The sequence below is a fragment of the Scleropages formosus genome, chromosome 1, assembly GCF_900964775.1.
Source record: "Scleropages formosus chromosome 1, fSclFor1.1, whole genome shotgun sequence".
Taxonomy (NCBI): domain Eukaryota; kingdom Metazoa; phylum Chordata; class Actinopteri; order Osteoglossiformes; family Osteoglossidae; genus Scleropages; species Scleropages formosus.
The window spans coordinates 27,632,959-27,651,373 of record NC_041806.1 but is presented as its reverse complement, the minus strand read 5'-3'; the positions used below and the strand labels follow the sequence as shown (position 1 = coordinate 27,651,373).

The 18,415-nt window shown below is 38.7% G+C and overlaps 4 protein-coding genes across 4 annotated transcripts; all 4 read left to right on the top strand.

The window, feature by feature from the left end:
* The first annotated feature begins 1,191 nt into the window (after positions 1 to 1,191).
* LOC108926468 (gamma-crystallin M3-like) lies at positions 1,192 to 2,293 on the top strand. Its single transcript, XM_018739144.1, has 3 exons — positions 1,192 to 1,200; positions 1,428 to 1,679; positions 2,021 to 2,293. The coding sequence occupies exons 1-3, from the start codon at positions 1,192 to 1,194 to the stop codon at positions 2,291 to 2,293; spliced, it is 534 nt and encodes a 177-aa protein (XP_018594660.1).
* Positions 2,294 to 5,495: 3,202 nt separating this feature from the next.
* Positions 5,496 to 6,706, top strand: LOC108926467 (gamma-crystallin M3-like). The gene is made up of 3 exons (XM_018739143.1): positions 5,496 to 5,504; positions 6,037 to 6,279; positions 6,431 to 6,706. The coding sequence occupies exons 1-3, from the start codon at positions 5,496 to 5,498 to the stop codon at positions 6,704 to 6,706; spliced, it is 528 nt and encodes a 175-aa protein (XP_018594659.1).
* A 3,968-nt stretch (positions 6,707 to 10,674) lies between these two features.
* Positions 10,675 to 11,642, top strand: LOC108926470 (gamma-crystallin M3-like). The gene is made up of 3 exons (XM_018739145.2): positions 10,675 to 10,686; positions 10,830 to 11,072; positions 11,367 to 11,642. The coding sequence occupies exons 1-3, from the start codon at positions 10,678 to 10,680 to the stop codon at positions 11,640 to 11,642; spliced, it is 528 nt and encodes a 175-aa protein (XP_018594661.2). The 5' UTR covers positions 10,675 to 10,677.
* Positions 11,643 to 15,191: 3,549 nt separating this feature from the next.
* Positions 15,192 to 15,833, top strand: LOC108926478 (gamma-crystallin S-1-like). The gene is made up of 2 exons (XM_018739153.1): positions 15,192 to 15,443; positions 15,558 to 15,833. The coding sequence occupies exons 1-2, from the start codon at positions 15,192 to 15,194 to the stop codon at positions 15,831 to 15,833; spliced, it is 528 nt and encodes a 175-aa protein (XP_018594669.1).
* Positions 15,834 to 18,415: the final 2,582 nt, after the last annotated feature.

Here is an 18,415-nt window from a genome sequence, read left to right as displayed (position 1 = left end):
AAGGTCCTTCTTCGTTTCAATATTTTGCACGACCCATTTTTTGGAACATCTGCTTCAAGAGTACTGTTGACACAACTGAATAAATCACGAATGAGCTGTCCATTTCCCAGCAATCCGATGTTTAGTTCATCAATATTTAAGAGATTAAAGATGAAGTGCATTCAAATTCTAGTATTGAAAATCTGATATTTCTATCTCTGACTCTTCCTTATTTGTCATGAAAGTTTTCTGGTTCTAACATTTACCACCACAATACATGCCCCTTCTCAATAATCTCTGTATTGTTTGTTCAGTTTCATCCAAGACACTTGTAAAGTATCTGTTAACACTTGTTGTAACATTTAATACTACATTACATATGTACATTTACTCATTTACCAGACATTGTTCTCTAAAGCAACGTGCAACGCAGATTATATAAAATTTAATATATAAAGTAAAGATATAGATTATAGAGTATAGATTATAGAAAAACCTGTTAAGTAATGGAGGAAGAGCTTTAGATAGTGATACATGATTACTGAATTATTGCTTTTGTATCTGATGGTACAGTTTTGCTGGTACACATCCTTGAAGTAACTGCCGATACAAGTGAAATAGCAAACACAGATGTATAATCACAGCGGAGGGTTTTTCACAGATTCATGGAGCTGTCAGGAGATAGTAATGGGTCCGAAATATATTAAAATATCATATAATATAAAGCAGCATTTTTTTAAATCAACTGTTTAATTAGCTTCACTATATTCAACAACTGGAACAAATCGTGAACTCGAAGAAAGCATGAACAACACCAGGGAATTTGTCCTTCGGTTTATTTGCGCTTGTTTAATTTGGTGTTGGTCCAATGTTTGCCTGTTATACATGTAATTTTCCAAACTGAAGATGATTCAGTAAGTAGATTGATTTTGCGTTTGCCCACTTTGTTCTCGATCTCTCAGGCAAGAGAATTTTCGATGTCCAGAATGCATGGGAAACAATATGGAAATGGATAGTCAGTGGTAACTGTATTTACTGTATTGTCTGCTGTGACAAACAGCACGGCACTCTGATATGCTGATGAGTCAGATGCTGCCAGATTTACACAATGGTGTCACAGATGGTTTGGGTTTTAAGTTGGATATAAAAGTGCCAGATGGCCTGTGTGATAACAGCGCAGATCTGAGTCAGGATCAGCCATCATCCATCACCATGGGCAGGGTAAGATTCTGCAGTGTGGTTCATGGTGATTTTCTTCCTTACAGAAGCAGTGTTAAGTACTAAAAATTATTATAGATGTAATGTTATTATTTTTTATAACTACAAGCATTTGTTATACTTAATACAATGAAAACTACGAAACATTTCTATTTCCATTTTTGCAGTGGAATTAATACAAGAAATAAGTGGTTGAACCAAATGCATTAAAATTATAATTTCATCCACAGATAATTTTCTATGAGGACAGAAACTTCCAGGGCCGGTCCTATGAGACCAGCAGCGACTGTGTCGACCTCTCCTCCTACCTGAGCCGCTGTAGCTCCATCAGGGTGGAGAGCGGCTGCTTTATGGTCTACGAGCGCCCCAACTTCATGGGCCACCAGTTCTTCTTGAGGCAGGGAGAGTATCCTGACTACCAGTACCTGATGAGCATGGGCATGATGGGAGAGTCAGTTCGATCCTGTCGTGTGATCCCCATGGTTTGTATTTTCCAGCTGTTAATTGCAAAAAAAAAAAACTTATACATATTTCACCTACTTCAAAATTATTGCTACTGCCTTATTTTAGGAGCAAAAAAAAAAAAAAAACATCTTCTGAAGTGTAAAGCCTGAGTACCACATCTTGCAGACTGCTTTTAGTAATTATTCATCACTCTCAAAAGTCTCAAAAATTTTCTTACAAATAGTTTTTCAGAAATTTTCATGACACCTTTTCCCTCATTAAGTGTTAACTCCATTTCTAGTATTCTTTAATTTTCTATGTATTTTTTTTAATATTTACGACAAATTGATTTTTTTTTCTTTTTAATCTAAAAACACAGCACAGAGGAACCTTCCGAATGAGAATCTATGAAAGGGAGAATTTTGGTGGTCAAATGACGGAGCTGACGGACGACTGCGAGTCAATCCAGGACCGTTTCCGCATGTCCGATTGTCAGTCCTGCCAGGTGATAGAAGGACCCTGGCTCATGTATGAGCAGCCCCACTACAGAGGCAGGCAGATGCTCATGATGCCAGGAGAGTACAGGAGCTTCCGGGAGATGGGCATGAGAATGCGTGTCAGTTCCATTAGGCGCATCATGGAGCCCTGTTGAAGCATGTTGAAAAGAGCTGTACAGGCAACTGAATGAATAAACTATTTTTCTGAATAACTATCATCTGTTTCATGACTGACTTCAAGCAACATTCACCTCTCTAAGGAGAATCTTACAAACTTAGAATTTGAATTAGTTTTGAAAAAAATTCAATTTTGGGAGGGAGGTAGTAGATAAAACTTCTGGCAAGCATGTAACCTTCATGCTCCCTCATGAGCTGTGTTTCAACCCACCATCACCTGTATTTTGTTCAAAAGTGTCCCAAACTGGGGGGTGGGTGCTCAACAACAACCTTTCTTGACGGCAGGTGTGAGAGCTGAGCCCTCCAGCGGACTCTAAGCCCAGAAAAAAACATGTGCTAGCCTAACTGTATAGTGAAAGTCTAATACTTCCAACTCCCAAAAGAATGTTACCCAGCGCGTTCAAGATGGTTGGTATTGCTGTAGTAGTTACAATTGCAGCAATACTGTAAGTTTAAAACAGACATCCCTCGATTTACAAAATTAATTAATTCCTGAAAATGGTGGGCATGTTAAAATTTCTGATACTGAAAGTATATTATATATGTTCCCAGCCTACCCAGTAACCCTAAACTAATTTTACTGAATATCAATAGAACTGTGTAAAACAAATATATACTGTGTCTATAACATGATTTTATCACAACATAAAAAACATTTACACACTAACTGCTCCAGGTCATTCTCCAATTTTCTTTTTAATTTGTCGGTTCTCCACAAGATGAGCAATAAATCAAGCATTGATCCGCTGAGAAAATCATGTTGTGAACAACTTTCTAAAACTGTGCATCAATTTTTCAGTGCATGCTCGAAAAGGTATCATCTAAACTTTTCCTGCTAATTGGTCTGCTGTCTCCAGAATCATCAATGAATTAACGTACTCGCTATGGTCCACAGACACGCCTGTGCAGTTTCATATACTTCCCATAATGTCCCACTCTTTTACATTTACATTACATTTACATTTATTAATTTAGCAGATGTTTTTCTCCAAAGCAACATACATCTCATAGAAAATACAATTTGTGCTTTCACCATATGTACCGGCGTTCATCACGCACGTAGCTGCATAAAACTTTAACAGAATATTGCTTTAAAGCATTACTGTCATTTCCTAACACACAGACAGATGGAGATATCTGGATGCAGACATGCCAACTGCAATAAGTTATTGCATTTCTGCTTCACTCGTACAATGTGCAACTTTCAATTTTTTTGTACAGGTTTCAGATAAATTTTGTTATACAGATTTTTTGTTCTGTAAATCGAAAAACTGAGCATCAAAAGCCAACAGCCATTACACTGAAATATTGGAAAAAGATCATAAATCGAGGGATACTTGTATTATGAAAATATTTTGTGGAATTTAAACATGCTATGTTATTAATCATGTAAATTAATTTCTATTCCTTTAAATCTGAAAGTACAAAAAACATCTCTTACACAGACCGGAGCTATGCTGAGAAAGAAGAAAAAAGAAAATGTTTGGCTTCAAGTTTACATGAGTAGATTCCAGTTTTGTGCAACTCTAATAAAAGCTAATTACGCAATTGTACAACATGAAGAATATCAGAAATAAAGAGATGAAACTTATGCTATAAGTAGAAAGACAAAGATATTAGTGACCCTCACTCCTACCATTAAGTACAACCTTAATTAAACCCCTTTTTTCAGTAAACAACTTATCAACCTCTTTAGTCTTTGGTACTAAGTGTCAGTCCTTGTGGGTTACTGCACAGTTCTGCAAATTATCCATTTGAATGCCTTTGAACATTCAAAACTTATTAATGTGAAACAAAGGTCTCTGTTTCTAATCCTTACAAGCTGCAGCATGTATAGATATTCCTATTCCGTTTAAAAGCTAACAACATTAACTTTGTGAGAGTAAAGGTTAAATGACTTTGCTTTATTGGTTGTTACCTGAAACCAAAAAAATATATATACAAATATAAAGAAAAGCATATTTACCTTTTAGCATAAAAGAGGGCATGGAGAAAATCAGAGAACAGGGAGAAAATCATGAAACTGTGTCACTTGGAAAGAGACATAACTCCGATCAGTATTTTTTTGGGAATAGTTGATTTTGTTTGATATTTGAGATAATAGAGAGTTGGTCATACCTGGTATAAAAAAAAAAAAAAAAAAAAAAAACCTTACACAATGTTTGCCTGTAACTTTTGAAATGCCATAAATCATGATCCAAAATGGTCCATTTAAAAAATTTCTTCCTTTTTCATACTCCTGTCTTACTCCTGCAGGTACACATAAGTCCTGGTATTTGCTGTTAATCATCCTTTAAAAAATGCTATGAACACTATTTCACCATGCTGTATGTTGTGTATAACTTCAGCACTGTTTGCCAATGTGATCTCTATTATTCCCTATATATATAGTATACTCTATTATCATCTGTGTTGCTGTTGTTTATTTATTTGACACCTTTCACCAAGGCCTCTGACAAAATTAGTTCTATATTTTAAACTGCTAACAAGTATTTACCCACTTATGGATGAGGGTTGCCTTTGCCTTTAAAGCCAAGGGTTTGAGTTTCACCTCCAGCTGTATATCCTTGAGCATGGTACTGACACTAAATTGTTCCAGAAAAAAAAAAAAAAAAATGTACACAGTTGTACAAATGGGTAAATAATTGTAAAATGAAAGTAGCTTTTCATTGTAAGTTGCTTTGGAGAAGAGTGTCAAATAAATGTAACATGTGTTCCAGCATTCAAATCACAGTGAGAATTTAAGCTTCAAAGTTTTGAATTTTTTAGGCCTGCGCTGCTGGCTAAAAGTTCATTTGACATGTACCATCAACTTTTGTGTTTTTTTATATTAAAAAAGTAAATGGTTTTTAAGTAAAATATTCCTTGGAAATGTCAAACGAAAGGAAAGCAGCCATAAATATTTAAAATGCTTTTCATTTTTCAACACACTCTGTCACATGCATCTGCAGAACTTTCTGGTGTCTGCTATATAAATAATACAGTATGGGCCTGCATTTACTGTACAGAAAATGCACACAATGCCAAATTAAATCCTTTCATTGTCAGCACTGTAATACATATGGCAATGCTGCTGGATCAGGGTTTTATACAATGGGGCCATAGATTTTAGCAAAGGTATAAAAGTCTAGTAGAGGTTAAGGGAAGCAGCAGAGCAGCTCGTAAGATAAGAACATCACCATGGGCAGGGCAAGCAATGATTTACATTATTATTTTTTTAGTTTCAAAGCCGTTGTGTATTTATGACTTTTATGAATTTTAAAACAAGTATATTTTCAGTTTTTGTGAATCTTTCAGTAACTACATTATGTGAAGCGGGAGTAGCATTAATTATGCTCAGGAGACAGCGATTTAGCTTTTTTAAATCTTTATTAATTTTTTTTTTTTTTTTTTTTCAGTCTCGTGTTCAGCATGTATTGAAAATCTTATGGGCAACTTTACCTAATAGACCTATTATGCATATAGCATTATGGAATATTGAGAATATTGCAAATAAAGCATATGCACTAGAAATTTGAAAAGATCGGCACTGTAGAAGAAAACACAAATTAAACAGAAGAAAGAGACATCGTTAAATATTTCAAAACTGGTGTATTTATAAATATAGAAATATTTTGTATAATGTTTTATAATATATGTATATGTATATATCGTATTTTATATATATATATATACCTATATAAAATATTTGTTTTATTTTTTGTTTGTTTGTAATTTCTAGATTATCTTTTATGAGGACAGAAACTTCCAGGGTCGCTCCTATGAGACCAGCAGCGACTGTGTTGACCTCACCTCCTACTTGAGTCGCTGCCACTCCTGCAGGGTGGAGAGCGGCTGCTTCATGGTCTATGACCGCTCCAACTACATGGGCAACCAGTACTTCGTCAGGAGGGGTGAATATTCTGACTACTCTCGCATGACGGGCTTCAGCGATTGCATCCGCTCCTGCCGTACAATCCCCATGGTAAGTTCCTTGAGACCTGAAACACTGACATTTGGTGTTACCCATTCAAGTCATTTTCTGTTGGTGGTGCTTTTTACTTTATCCAGTGAAAAGCTCATTTTGATTTGGATTATTTTGGTAAATAATGCTTATCATTTTTTCCATCACTTAGCATCGAGGACCTTTCAGAATGAAGATCTACGAGAGGGAGAACTTCGGGGGCCAGATGCATGAGCTGATGGAGGACTGCGACTCAATCCAGGACCGTTTCCGTATGTCTGACTGCCAGTCCTGCAATGTGATGGATGGCCACTGGCTCCTGTACGAACAGCCCCACTACAGGGGCAGGATGATGTACCTGAGGCCTGGGGAGTACAAGAGCTTTAGGGACATGGGCATGGGGTCCATGAGGTTCAGTTCCATCAGGCGCATTGTGGATTCCTGTTAAATCCACAACTGTTCCTTTGTGTGTATTTTAAAAAATAAAAATGTCTGCAATTCCAAAATGCAAGATAATAATGTGGAATTCAAACATAACTGGATTGGTCTGAAAATTAAAATCGTCTTGCATAAATCATGTTCAGTTTTTGTTTTTTTTCAATTAAAGGCGAGGGTTTTAAACTGGGTTACAGAAACAAGGTCCAAAATTCACATCCATTTTATACTCTTGATTCCATTAGAATTTTGTGAAGGTTGTAACTTTTGAGGGTGGAAGGGCAATACGCAGGGCATCTACCTTTTGTAAATGTACCATTGTCCTTAAATTCCCTTCTACGACATTTACATATTTATAACATTTCGTTTCACCGCATACAAGCTATATAGAGGAATGACAATAAAAACTCATTTGAACTTGAACTATGTATTTACACATGGAGGTGCTAGAGAGCTATTTCGGCAGAATAGTAATAAAACAGTATATAACTGGACATGCATATATAGTCAATTTGTACAATACAGTCACCTTTATTTTATTAATTCCTCACTGGATGTTTCGAATTTACCAGAAGGGGATTTATGTGTTTCTTTGAATTTGACATATTACAAGTTATATTTTGTCAAAGCTACTCCAAATACAAATATAACATCACATCAATAGCTTTTCCATTAATTTCTAAATAACATCATTACTATATTTACTGATATAAGTAATAAAGCGCTTAACTTCATGAATGCATTTCAGCTGTTAGAACCATTTTCACAATACACATTTCTGCAGAAATAAACAAGGCACACACTGTATAAAGAGAGGCAGAATATGCAACAAAAGACCAAATTGTTCACTGACACATTCTCCTGTGTTCATATGAAGAGCCTAAAATAACATAAATAACATAACTAAGGAATATAAGAATTACAATGGATTACAGAGAAATCTTGGATCACTTTTATACTGCTTTCTCCTACACTGATTTGAGGTTGATTTGTGTGTGTGTGTGTGTGTGTGTGTGTGTGTGTGTGTGTGTGTGTGTGTGTGTGTGTGTCAGTGGCTATCCTGGGCTGGACTGTGCTCAGAACTTCTGGGATAGGCTCAGGTTTGATGTAACCCTGATCAGAAAATGTGTTTATCAAAATGGAACAGATGAATGATACATTATATATCCACACACATACATTGGCTGAAGCTCCTTGCCCTGAGTGGGGTTGTGGTGAGCCTTGCCTTAACCCAGAAACACAGGGCGTAAGGCTGGAGAGAGAGGGAACACACCCAGGATGGGATGCCAGTCCATCACAAGGCACCCCAAGCAGGACTCGAACTCCAGATCCACCAGAGAGCAGGACCCAGCCAAACCCACTGCACCACCATACCCCTCCGCCCCTCTTCATTATACATCCAAATACGCAAAATTATCCCCTGATCATAAAAGCAACGGAAAAAATTACTTTACCGCATACCAAAATTTGGAATATAAATCCATCTAACTTTGTGTTGGGCAGGTTGGCACTATGGAGTAAATGTTCTTAGAATCTCTGAACTATTAATATTCTATAATGATTTCTAAAAGCAAAAAAAAACTTTGTCTTCCTCCTGTTACCATGGACAGTGCGTATAAATCAGATACTGTAACTTAAGAAACTTAAGAAACACACATCATCAAATTCTTGCTGAAGGGATTATTTGTTGGAGTGACATGGGTACTGAAAATGTGAGGTGTGAAAAGGAAACTCCTGTGGTGACTCTGATATGACTCACAAATTGTGTTTGCTCATCTGGGTTATGAAAGAACACAATTTATATATATATATTATATATATATATAAGCGGAGGAAGATGGATGGATGGATATATATATATATATATTTGCCTGTAACCAGTTTCTTGTAACTGAGGGAGTTAAATTCAACAGCAATATTACTTGATCATAAAAGTGAATTCTGGAAATCAGGGTCTCATCTACAATTGTTAGGGTATATACAGTATAATCTTTCCTTTTCAATATTAGCAACAAAAAGTTAATTTATCGTGAATAAAATTTCTTTAAATTTGTATTTGAATGAAACAGTTCCATTCTTATTATTGCTCGGACACTGTGATTTTGTTTTCTCATTCACGCTTACTTTTGTCCTGACCAGGGTCACAGGGGTCCAAAGCTGATCCCAGAAGAACTGGCCACATGGCTGAGGGGGGATACACCCTTGAAGCGATGCAAGTTCATGATAACCACACGCCCAGTCACTCACTCGTTCACACGCTATGAGCAATTTAGTGTCACTAGGTCACCTGACCTGCATGTTTTTGGACTGTGGGAGGAAACCAGAGCACCAAGAGGAAACCCACTCAAACACGGGGAGAACAAGGGAATTCCCCACAGACTGAGCCTGATTTGAACCTATGTCCAAACAGCCCAGGTACTGTGAGGTGGCAATCTACTTCCTGCACCACCACATAGTGCAGATGTTATTTTCTGGACCTGCAACTTCATGGTTTTAAGACGCAGTCTCGCTAAGAAACAAACAAAATGCAACTTCTTGATATGTCAGGAAAAATCTGCAACAGCTAAATCTTACGAGCTAAAGTAATTTCAACTTTGTGCCATCAGTGAGCTGTTGGTAGCTAATGACCTGGTTCTTTGCTCAAATACATGACATATCACTATGGTGTGAAGGCCCAGTAAACCTCTCTGCATATGCATCTGGCAACTGGATTCATGCAGAATTCAATACATTGTTTTAAATTGTTCTTTTTTCTTCAGAACAGAGGGTTTTTCTCTTCCTGTTGAAAAGACTAAAGCCTCACTATTGAGACAGCTATGACCCTGCCTGTCAGACGACAATCTGGCAATGGCGTGTCGAGGGTACACACGTGGGACGTGAGGACGGACATATATTCAGCACCTGTATGTGGGCAGTGCCATAGACGCACTGTGACCTCACCCTTTTAGATCTATGGAAACCAATGGGGTGAGGGTTCAATGATGTCACGTGGGGGGTGGGGGGGGGGGGTCACTATCTTGAACCTGAAACTCAAACGAGTTGCCTTCAAACGCCAGCATGCTGTCACGAGATGTAGGGGGGGGCGTGCAGAGACTGTTTTCGGCTGTGCCGGACACTTTAACTTCGCTCCCAAATTGTTACAAATGGATTATTGATCAAAGAATATGTACATGATGGGCCATTTTAACAATTTGTGAGTGTTGCAGGCCTTTTTGTCATTTTTCATTAACAAGTTAAAGCTGACAACATACTGGGATAATGTAACCAACAATGTACTGGTAAACAGGGTTTATAACATGTACAGTCGGATGCCGTTTATGCAAATTCTAACAAATGAAGTAGACTTGATAGCTAAAATTGTTTATTTGTGTTTTTCAAAGCATTATAATCATTTTGCAGTTTATTGCAGTCAGCTTGGCTACTGTTGAACGAAGTATGGTAAAAAATCCAGGAAGCATTATGCCTGTTACATCTTTTTCCGTTGCTAAATTATTTAAGCACCCATGAAAATGAGTGAATGTCCAATGTCACATTATTTTTTGTCCATGAATATCTATGACTTATCTGTTAGCTTTCTAATGAAAGCTTTGAAGTTTCTATATTTTTTTTCAAAATGTTTAATGTTTTAATGGACAACTTGGAAGCTGATGCTCAGTTTGCAGTGCTGTGGAGCAAAGAATCTTCTCTTTCTCTGCTATTCAAGAAGAACAATATAGAAATGGGGCCCCCTTTACAAATGCCCACCAGCAGATAATAACCTTTCAGACCAAACTTTGAATTGCAGTTTACAGCTCCCTTCAATGCCATATTGCCTGGTCATGAATTTATACAATGGGATGTCCAGATTCTTTGGATGTCAATTTCGGTATAAAAGTGCCATGAGGCCTGGGGGGAAGCAGCAATCTGAACGATAAATATCCATCTCTAAATATATATACGAGAAAATATATATTAGTCACTAAATAAATAAATATTGCTGCAACCATGGGCAAGGTAAGCTACACTATAGGAAATTTTAACATTAAGATATTTATTTTAGTTATAAACCATACAGTCGCAGAGGATATCACCGAAATGCATCGGCATTTTACCCTATTGAAAATTCTGCCATATATTTGTATCTTTCTTTTTGCTAGATTATCTTTTACGAGGACCGAGACTTCCAGGGTCACTCCTATGAGACCAGCAGTGACTGTGACGACCTCACCTCCTTCCTGAACCGCTGCAGCTCCTGCAGGGTGGAGAGCGGCTGCTTCATGGTCTATGACCGCTCCAACTACATGGGCAACCAGTACTTCCTGAGGAGGGGCGACTATTCTGACTACTCGTGCATGACGGGCTTCAGCGACTGCATCCGCTCCTGCCGTACAATCCCCATGGTAAACTGAATGAAAAAAGACCTCCAGCTGTACCCTGTATATATCTACTGCATGAGAATAATAGTAGCAGAGTTTATGCTTTGTAATGAAAAATATGGCATAATGTTAGTAGGTCTGAATTTCATTAATTCTGTGTTTGCAATTGATACAAATAGAATGTGTGAACCTAACATATAGATAAGAATTCTCTTGTCATCTGCATCAAGGCAGTTCACCTGCAGTTCCCATAATGTTTCCATTGCAGTTTTAAAAAATAATTTTGGTCCTAAACAGTTTTTCTCTTCGTTATCTTAGCATAGAGGTTCCTTCAAAATAAGGATCTACGAGAGGGAGAACTTCGGGGGCCAGATGCACGAGCTGATGGAGGACTGCGAGTCGATCCAGGACCGTTTCCACATGTCTGACTGCCAGTCCTGCCATGTGATGGATGGCCACTGGCTCCTGTATGAGCAGCCCCAATACAGGGGCAGGATGATGTACCTGAGGCCTGGGGAGTATAGGAGCTTTAGGGACATGGGTTTGGGATTCATGAGAATTGGCTCCATTAGACGCATTATGGATTCCATTTAATGCAGTGTTTTTAGAGATCAGATGCTTTTTAATAAAGCCTCGTTTTATCATTTGAACTATAAACTTGTGTTGAGTGTTTACTTTTGGGACGTCTATAATTCTAAAAATAGTTTCTGATATCAATGCCCAGTCACTGTAGGATCCCCTAACCCTAACCCTGAGGACATATAAAATATGCAGCGGTTCTCTTCTTTGACTCTTACACCTTCTTGATGTATACACCTGTGTATGTCTTTATTGCTGCTAATGCCTTCTCCCAAAGGTTCAGTCAAAAGTATGAATAGCAAAGGGGACAGGGGACAACTCAATAAACAGGCTGAGAAATTTACTTGAGAGATAAGACTGAGATCAATACATACAGTAATCATTACAGTAATACATCCCTCTGTGGATTGGCTCCGAGATGGAAAGTGGTTACACTCTTTCCTTAGGTGGACAAGTCCTTGGTCATAAGTCAGTTGCACGATCCCACAAATCTTGGCTGGGGTGGGTAGCCAGTGACTTATATTAACTCTAAACTGCTAGGTCCTTTGGGAACGTCTAGTTGATAAGAATATCTACTTGAGCATGGGGGGGTGACATTGATGTAGCCATAGCTGATGCTTGTTTTAAGTGGCCGAGGATACAATTGATGTTTCAAGACTCCTAAAAAGCAGCAGTTAAACATCTTTGTTCTGCTCTGCTCCAGCCCTCCAATAATGCATTTCTTGAAGAGTTTATACAGACAGTAAAGCAGGGCCTTCAGTCCTCTAAGGATTGTGCTGCTGTAGGCTACAACACCATCTGGGCTCAGTCCTGCTGACTTACCAAAAGACCCCACATGTCATAACCAAGGAGTTCCACACAATGTTCTTCCTTTACCACAAACGTTGATGTTGTCTGGACTTGCTAAAGCCGAACGAGATGTCTGCTTTTCACTCAACAACACTCAAAGCTCCAAAATCCCGGGAAAGACGCTTTCCATTGAATAACTTTGTCATAGTCCATGTTTACCAGGGTAGAAGAAAGTAGACACAGTTTGTGGTTGCTTCACAAGTTCTGCTTGTGTCATACACTGTAGATTTCAGAGCCGCAGGAGACTGGAGGCTTGCAGATGACTTGCAGCCTTACACATACTGAATCCACAGAAATCAGTTGAATCTAAGATTACATTGTCACCTGGGAATTACATGAAAATTACTGGCACAAGTAGCTATAGATTCTTTACCTTCATCTACAGTTCATCAGCAGAAAACTTCAGATTCTACCCAGTTTGTCACACGCACCGCAAATCAGTCGCTGTGTACTTAGCAACTAAGAGTTGCCCACCTGACTCCAGAAATATGACTTAACAATCAAACCATCTGAACCTGCAGTTCCAAAAAAGAAATGTCTTTAGTTTTGATAACCACAGGGGCGTGGTGGCGGGTTTGGCCAGGGCCTGCTCTCTGGTGGGTCTAAGGTTCGAGTCCTGCTTGGGGTGCCTTGTGACAGACTGGCGTCCTGTCTTGGGTGGGTCCCCTTCCTCTCCGGCCTTGCGCCCTGTGTTGCCGGGTTGGGCTCCGGTTCGTCGCGACCCCGCATGGGACAAGCGGTTTCAGACAGTGTGTGTGTGAGTAATTAACACTAGGAAATATAGACCTTAATAATCCCTTGAATGAGCGGTAGTCTACCTTCCACCTCTACTTAATTATAGAAATGTGTATAAGTTTTTTGTGAAATTTTTATACAAGGAAAGAATGTTATGCATTTTATTAAAACATTAATTTAACTTATAATTTAGGAAGTAAAAGACAAGCTTTCCAACAATACATCCAGTGGTGCTGGTTTCAGATACTCAACGTTTGTTACTAGATTTAAAATTTAATTCAAGTATAATACTGTATGTGTTCTGTGGGGGGTTACAGGACAGAAAATGGTTAAACTGCTAAATGAGTGAAACACAAAGTGGACTGAATAGGTCTGACAATGTCCTTATTCATGTTATTGTTTACAACATTAAGAATTATTAAACTATTAATTATAAAATTAATAGGATTGTTTGCTTGTTTGTAAACTTTTCTCATTTGACTTCCATTTAAAGAATCAGGTCAATATACAGCTGATGCGGTGGCGTTTTGGCGCCTGCCCTTCAGTGCATCTGGGGTTCAAGTCCCGCTTGGGGTGCTTTGCAATGGACTAGCGTCCCGTCCTGGGTGTGTCCCCTCCCTCTCCAGCCCCTCATCCTGTGCTGCTGGGTTAGGATCTGGCTCCCCGCAACCCTGTATAGGACAAGCAGTTTCAGATGATGTGTGTGTGTGTGTGTGTGTATGTATGTGTGTGTGTGTATGTATGTGTGTATACAGCTGATGAACAGCAGATCTGTTGATGGTTTTACAGGCCGAAACCAGAGTCTCAAATTTGATTTGGACACCTATACAAACCCAGTGTAGAGGATGCACACGTGGGAATCCTTTGGCAGGTCAAACACAATTTGTGCAGCATGATTCTGTACCAACTGGTCAGGTTTTATGGTAGAGGATAGAAAGCCACACAGGACAGAATTGTAAGAGTCTAGGATGGACATCACCATGACCTGGACCAAGAGTTGCATAGTTTGTAGTGAAATAAGGGTGGATCTTGCAGATGTTGTACAGGATGTATTTGCAGGACTGGGTTGTGGCTTTGATATGCTGAGACAGTACAATGCATCAGGTATTGTACCTCAAACTACTGCAGGCAGGCAGATTATTTGGCCTTTTAAAAGCATTTTTAATTGCCTCATGTGAACATACGAGCGCATATTAGTAACTGGTATTAAATCTAAAAGGATTTAACTGTGTGGGGGTCTGTGATTTTGTTCTTTCAAAGTTTATGTACTTTCTTATTTGGTGTTTTGAATATTTTGTCCCTTGTTTCATGTAGATATATATATGAGTGTGTATGTATGTAATAGTAAAATAGTAGTAGTATAATAGCTTAACCCCATTAATGAATTATTTTAGTAAATAGTAGTATAATAGTAAAATAGTATATAACAGTAAAAAAGTAATTCAAAAACATTTATTTTAAGAACATCTAGTTGCAATGTACACTTTTTAAGACTGGATTGAAAAGATATTCAAGTGGATATGCATGCACAAGCATCACTATTAGTAATCAACATTCAATACTGTCAGTAGCCATTGAATAAATAACAAAAAGTTTTTTTTGTGTCACTTGTCAGCTGAGCAAATTGTCCTTTGTTGTTTGGTAGCTGTACATTCTATTAAAAAAGCTGACTGTAAAGTTGATTGATTTCCATAACAATGTCTCTTTCTTAATACAGCATATAAATAGACATGCAATATCTAAAAAGTGTTGCAGTTGGACCAGATTTAGCCTACACAATGGGAAAGGTAAGAATTCTATTATTCTGTATTTACTGTGGTTCTTCATTTTTCCATAAATGCTTGTGTTTGGGGGAGAAAGCTGGCTTATGCAATTGGATCAAATAAATAAAATAATATGTCAAACGCAAGTACAAAAAACTATGTTTTTGACCACAGAAATCCAGACTGTGTTTGTTTCTTTAATGCACAAAGAAATTAAATGTTTCAGATAATCTTCTACGAAGATCGGAACTTCCAGGGCCGCTCATATGAGTGCAGCAGTGACTGTGCTGACCTGCACTCCCACTTTAGCCGCTGCAACTCCATCCAGGTGGAGAGCGGCTGCTGGATGGTCTACGAGCGCCCCAACTTCATGGGGTACCAGTACTTTCTGCAAAGAGGCGAGTACCCAGACTACCAGCGCTGGATGGGCTTCAATGACTGCGTCAGGTCCTGTCGCATCATCCCTCAGGTATTCACACTGGTAAAGTGTAAGGTTTGTTACAAAGAAGTCACTGCTTGCAGATGTATGATTCTGAAGGTTCATTTCTTGTATTAACACCAGACACTAATTCTTTTGCATCAGCATCAAGGATCTCACAGGATCAGGATCTATGAACGGTCAGACTTTGGAGGCCAGATGATGGAGCTGACAGATGACTGCCCATCCCTCTATGACCGGTTCCACTACAATGACATTCACTCCTGCAACGTCATGGATGGCTACTGGCTCCTCTACGAACATCCCAATTATAGGGGCAAACAGTATCTGCTGAAACCTGGTGAATACAGGCAATACAATGACTGGGGAGGTCTCAGTTCCAGGATTGGGTCAATCAGACGCATTACTCATGCCAACTGACCACAAAAAAACTGATGAGGTCAAAAAGAAACAAATATTGCATAAGTGTCTAAATAAATATAAAAACTCAAACCGAGAGTAATGTGGTTTATATATATATATATACACACATTTTCTGAACCACTTGTCCCATATTATATATATATATTCCATCACTCTGTATTGTTTTTCACTGAGGCATATTGCAATGGGACATTTAAACATGAATATGTCATTTAACTCACTGAATGTGGTGTTTCTTTGCTTGTCTTTTTTTTTTTTTTTTTTTTTTTTTTTTTTTGTGATTGCTCACATTTCAGTCCAAAACACAAACTCTACATTTCTCATCCAACCATCCACTTGTTTTTTATCCATTTGAAGGATATTGTGACATTAATTATTTAATATGCTTCATTAACTACCAACTCTATAGCTCATATAATAATTTTAACATTTAAATACACATTCAAATACAGAAAGGTTACTGAAACAAATTACTTTTAGAGATGACGGGGTAGCTAGAGTACCTAAAAAAAAACTACAGACGCTCCTCAACTTACGATAATTAGCTAGTGATAGACTTTCAGTAGAAACCATACTTGAATTTTGAAGTTTCATTTTCTCCTTGCCAAGTGATATGCAGTGCGATACTCTCTCGTGATGCTGGGCAGTGGCAGCGATCGGCATTTCTCATTCTACCACACAGAGGTGTGTATTAGGTGTATTAAATGCATTTTCAGACACACAGTGTCTGAAACCGCTTCTCCCGAGCGGGGGGTCGCGGCGAGCTGGAGCCTAGCCTGGCAACACAGGCCACAGGGCTGGAGGGGGAGGGGACACACCCAGGACGGGATGCCAGTCCGTCGCAAGGTACCCCAAGCAGGACTCAAACCCCAGACCTGCCAGAGAATGGGACGTGGCCAAGCCCACTGCGCCACTGCGCCCCCCAAATGCATTTTAGACTTACGATATTTTCGACTTACGATGGGTTTCGCAGAACGTAACCCATCGAAAGTCGGGGACCACCTCTATATGAATACAAAACAATATACAGATTCTATTCAGGCAAAACATTCCATAAGCTGAAAGCCAAACCCTGGAGTTCTGAAGGGAAAGATTGAGCCCTATGTTTCCAGGTGATAGCGAGTGAGTTTGTGGAAAGCATTGCTGGACTTGCACATCAAGCTACAGTTTACTCTTTTATACAGCTCAGTCGTTTTTACGGAAGCAATGGAGTGTAAATACATTGCTTAAGTGCAGGAGGAGTGATTTAAACTAGTTTCCCATAGCTGTAAGCCATTGGCTCTATCCAACATGCTACCCTCTACAAACTAAATGGAATTCAGTTAACTTCAGAAATACTGAGAATCTTGGGATCAAAAGGACACGGGTGCTTTTTGCATGTATTTGCCAGGTCCCAGTGGTCTATAGAGGTCCAAAGTGCCATCTCTCCACTACACCATTTTACACATAGTGGTAAACTGCCCTGACCTTCATACCATATACCTCATTTATGTACGTTTTTCTGTTTAATTAACTTTATCATCACACACATTAAACTTAAACTAAAAAAAATTAGTTACAGTAATAAGGAAAGTAAGTGCTGAATCTATTACCTTTCTCAAACATATCTTTACAACTGCTAATAGTGTAATACATTGTTGTGCTATTGTTCTAAGTCTGTCTATCAAAATCATGGGCTTTGTTGAACTCAAGTGCAGAGTGTAGTCGGTGACAAGAGCAGGTTTGTTGCTGAGACTGTATACTTGTTATTGAGTGTATACTGTATATTTGAGTGTATAAACCACCCATTTAAATTAATTCAGCCCAAGGTTAGCTGAGCATCTTCACACTTTTAGTTCTGTAAATCCTACAATGCATAAATAAAAACACAATTAAAAAGAAATAAAGGATAAGAAAAATTCTTCTAAATATAAATCACCAATAGTGTTCAAATTTAAATATCAGGATGGCCTGCTGTAGCACTATCTTTGCTAAAGAAAACTCCTGACTTCAAATTCCATCCATCCATTCATTGATTTTCCAAACCGCTTGTCCAGCTAGGGTCGCAGTGGTAATAAGGAGAGCAGAGAAGCCCAGACGTCCCTGTCCCTTGCAACTTCCTCCAGCTCATCCAGGGTGATCCCCAGTCACTCCCAGGCCAGCTGGGAGATATAATCTGTACGGTGGGTCCTGGGCCAACTTAGGGGCCTCGTCCCAGTTGACCGTGCCTGGTATGCCTCCAAAGGGAGGCGCCCAGGAGGCATCCTTACCAGATGCCCGAACCACCCCCGTTCACTCCTGTTTGTGGTTTTCATGGACAGAAGATCAAGGCACAGCCAAAGTCAGGAGGGCATTCTATGTGTGGGCCGGAAGGTGATGTCTCTGCTTTTTGCAGATGTTTTCAGATTGTTTTATCGAAAATTAAAGAAACAATTGGAAATTTAAATTTTAAAATGTTTTTTCTACTTACTGAGGAGGTTTTAGATGCTGAATTAGTCTGTAAGCTCCAAACTTTTCATAATAAAGATGTAGACATAACAATTGAAGGATGCATTAAAAAAGAGAGACCCTTAGGTTTCTTCAAAAACGTAGGTTTATTG

Coding starts and splice junctions, on each gene's coding strand:
- LOC108926478 (XM_018739153.1), top strand. CDS start 15,192: ATGTTTCAGATAATCTTCTACGAAGATCGGAACTTCCAGGGCCGCTCA. Junction 15,444..15,557: donor CCTGTCGCATCATCCCTCAG/GTATTCACACTG, acceptor CTTTTGCATCAG/CATCAAGGATCTCACAGGAT.
- LOC108926467 (XM_018739143.1), top strand. Junction 6,280..6,430: donor CCTGCCGTACAATCCCCATG/GTAAGTTCCTTG, acceptor TCCATCACTTAG/CATCGAGGACCTTTCAGAAT.
- LOC108926468 (XM_018739144.1), top strand. Junction 1,680..2,020: donor CCTGTCGTGTGATCCCCATG/GTTTGTATTTTC, acceptor CTAAAAACACAG/CACAGAGGAACCTTCCGAAT.
- LOC108926470 (XM_018739145.2), top strand. Junction 11,073..11,366: donor CCTGCCGTACAATCCCCATG/GTAAACTGAATG, acceptor TCGTTATCTTAG/CATAGAGGTTCCTTCAAAAT.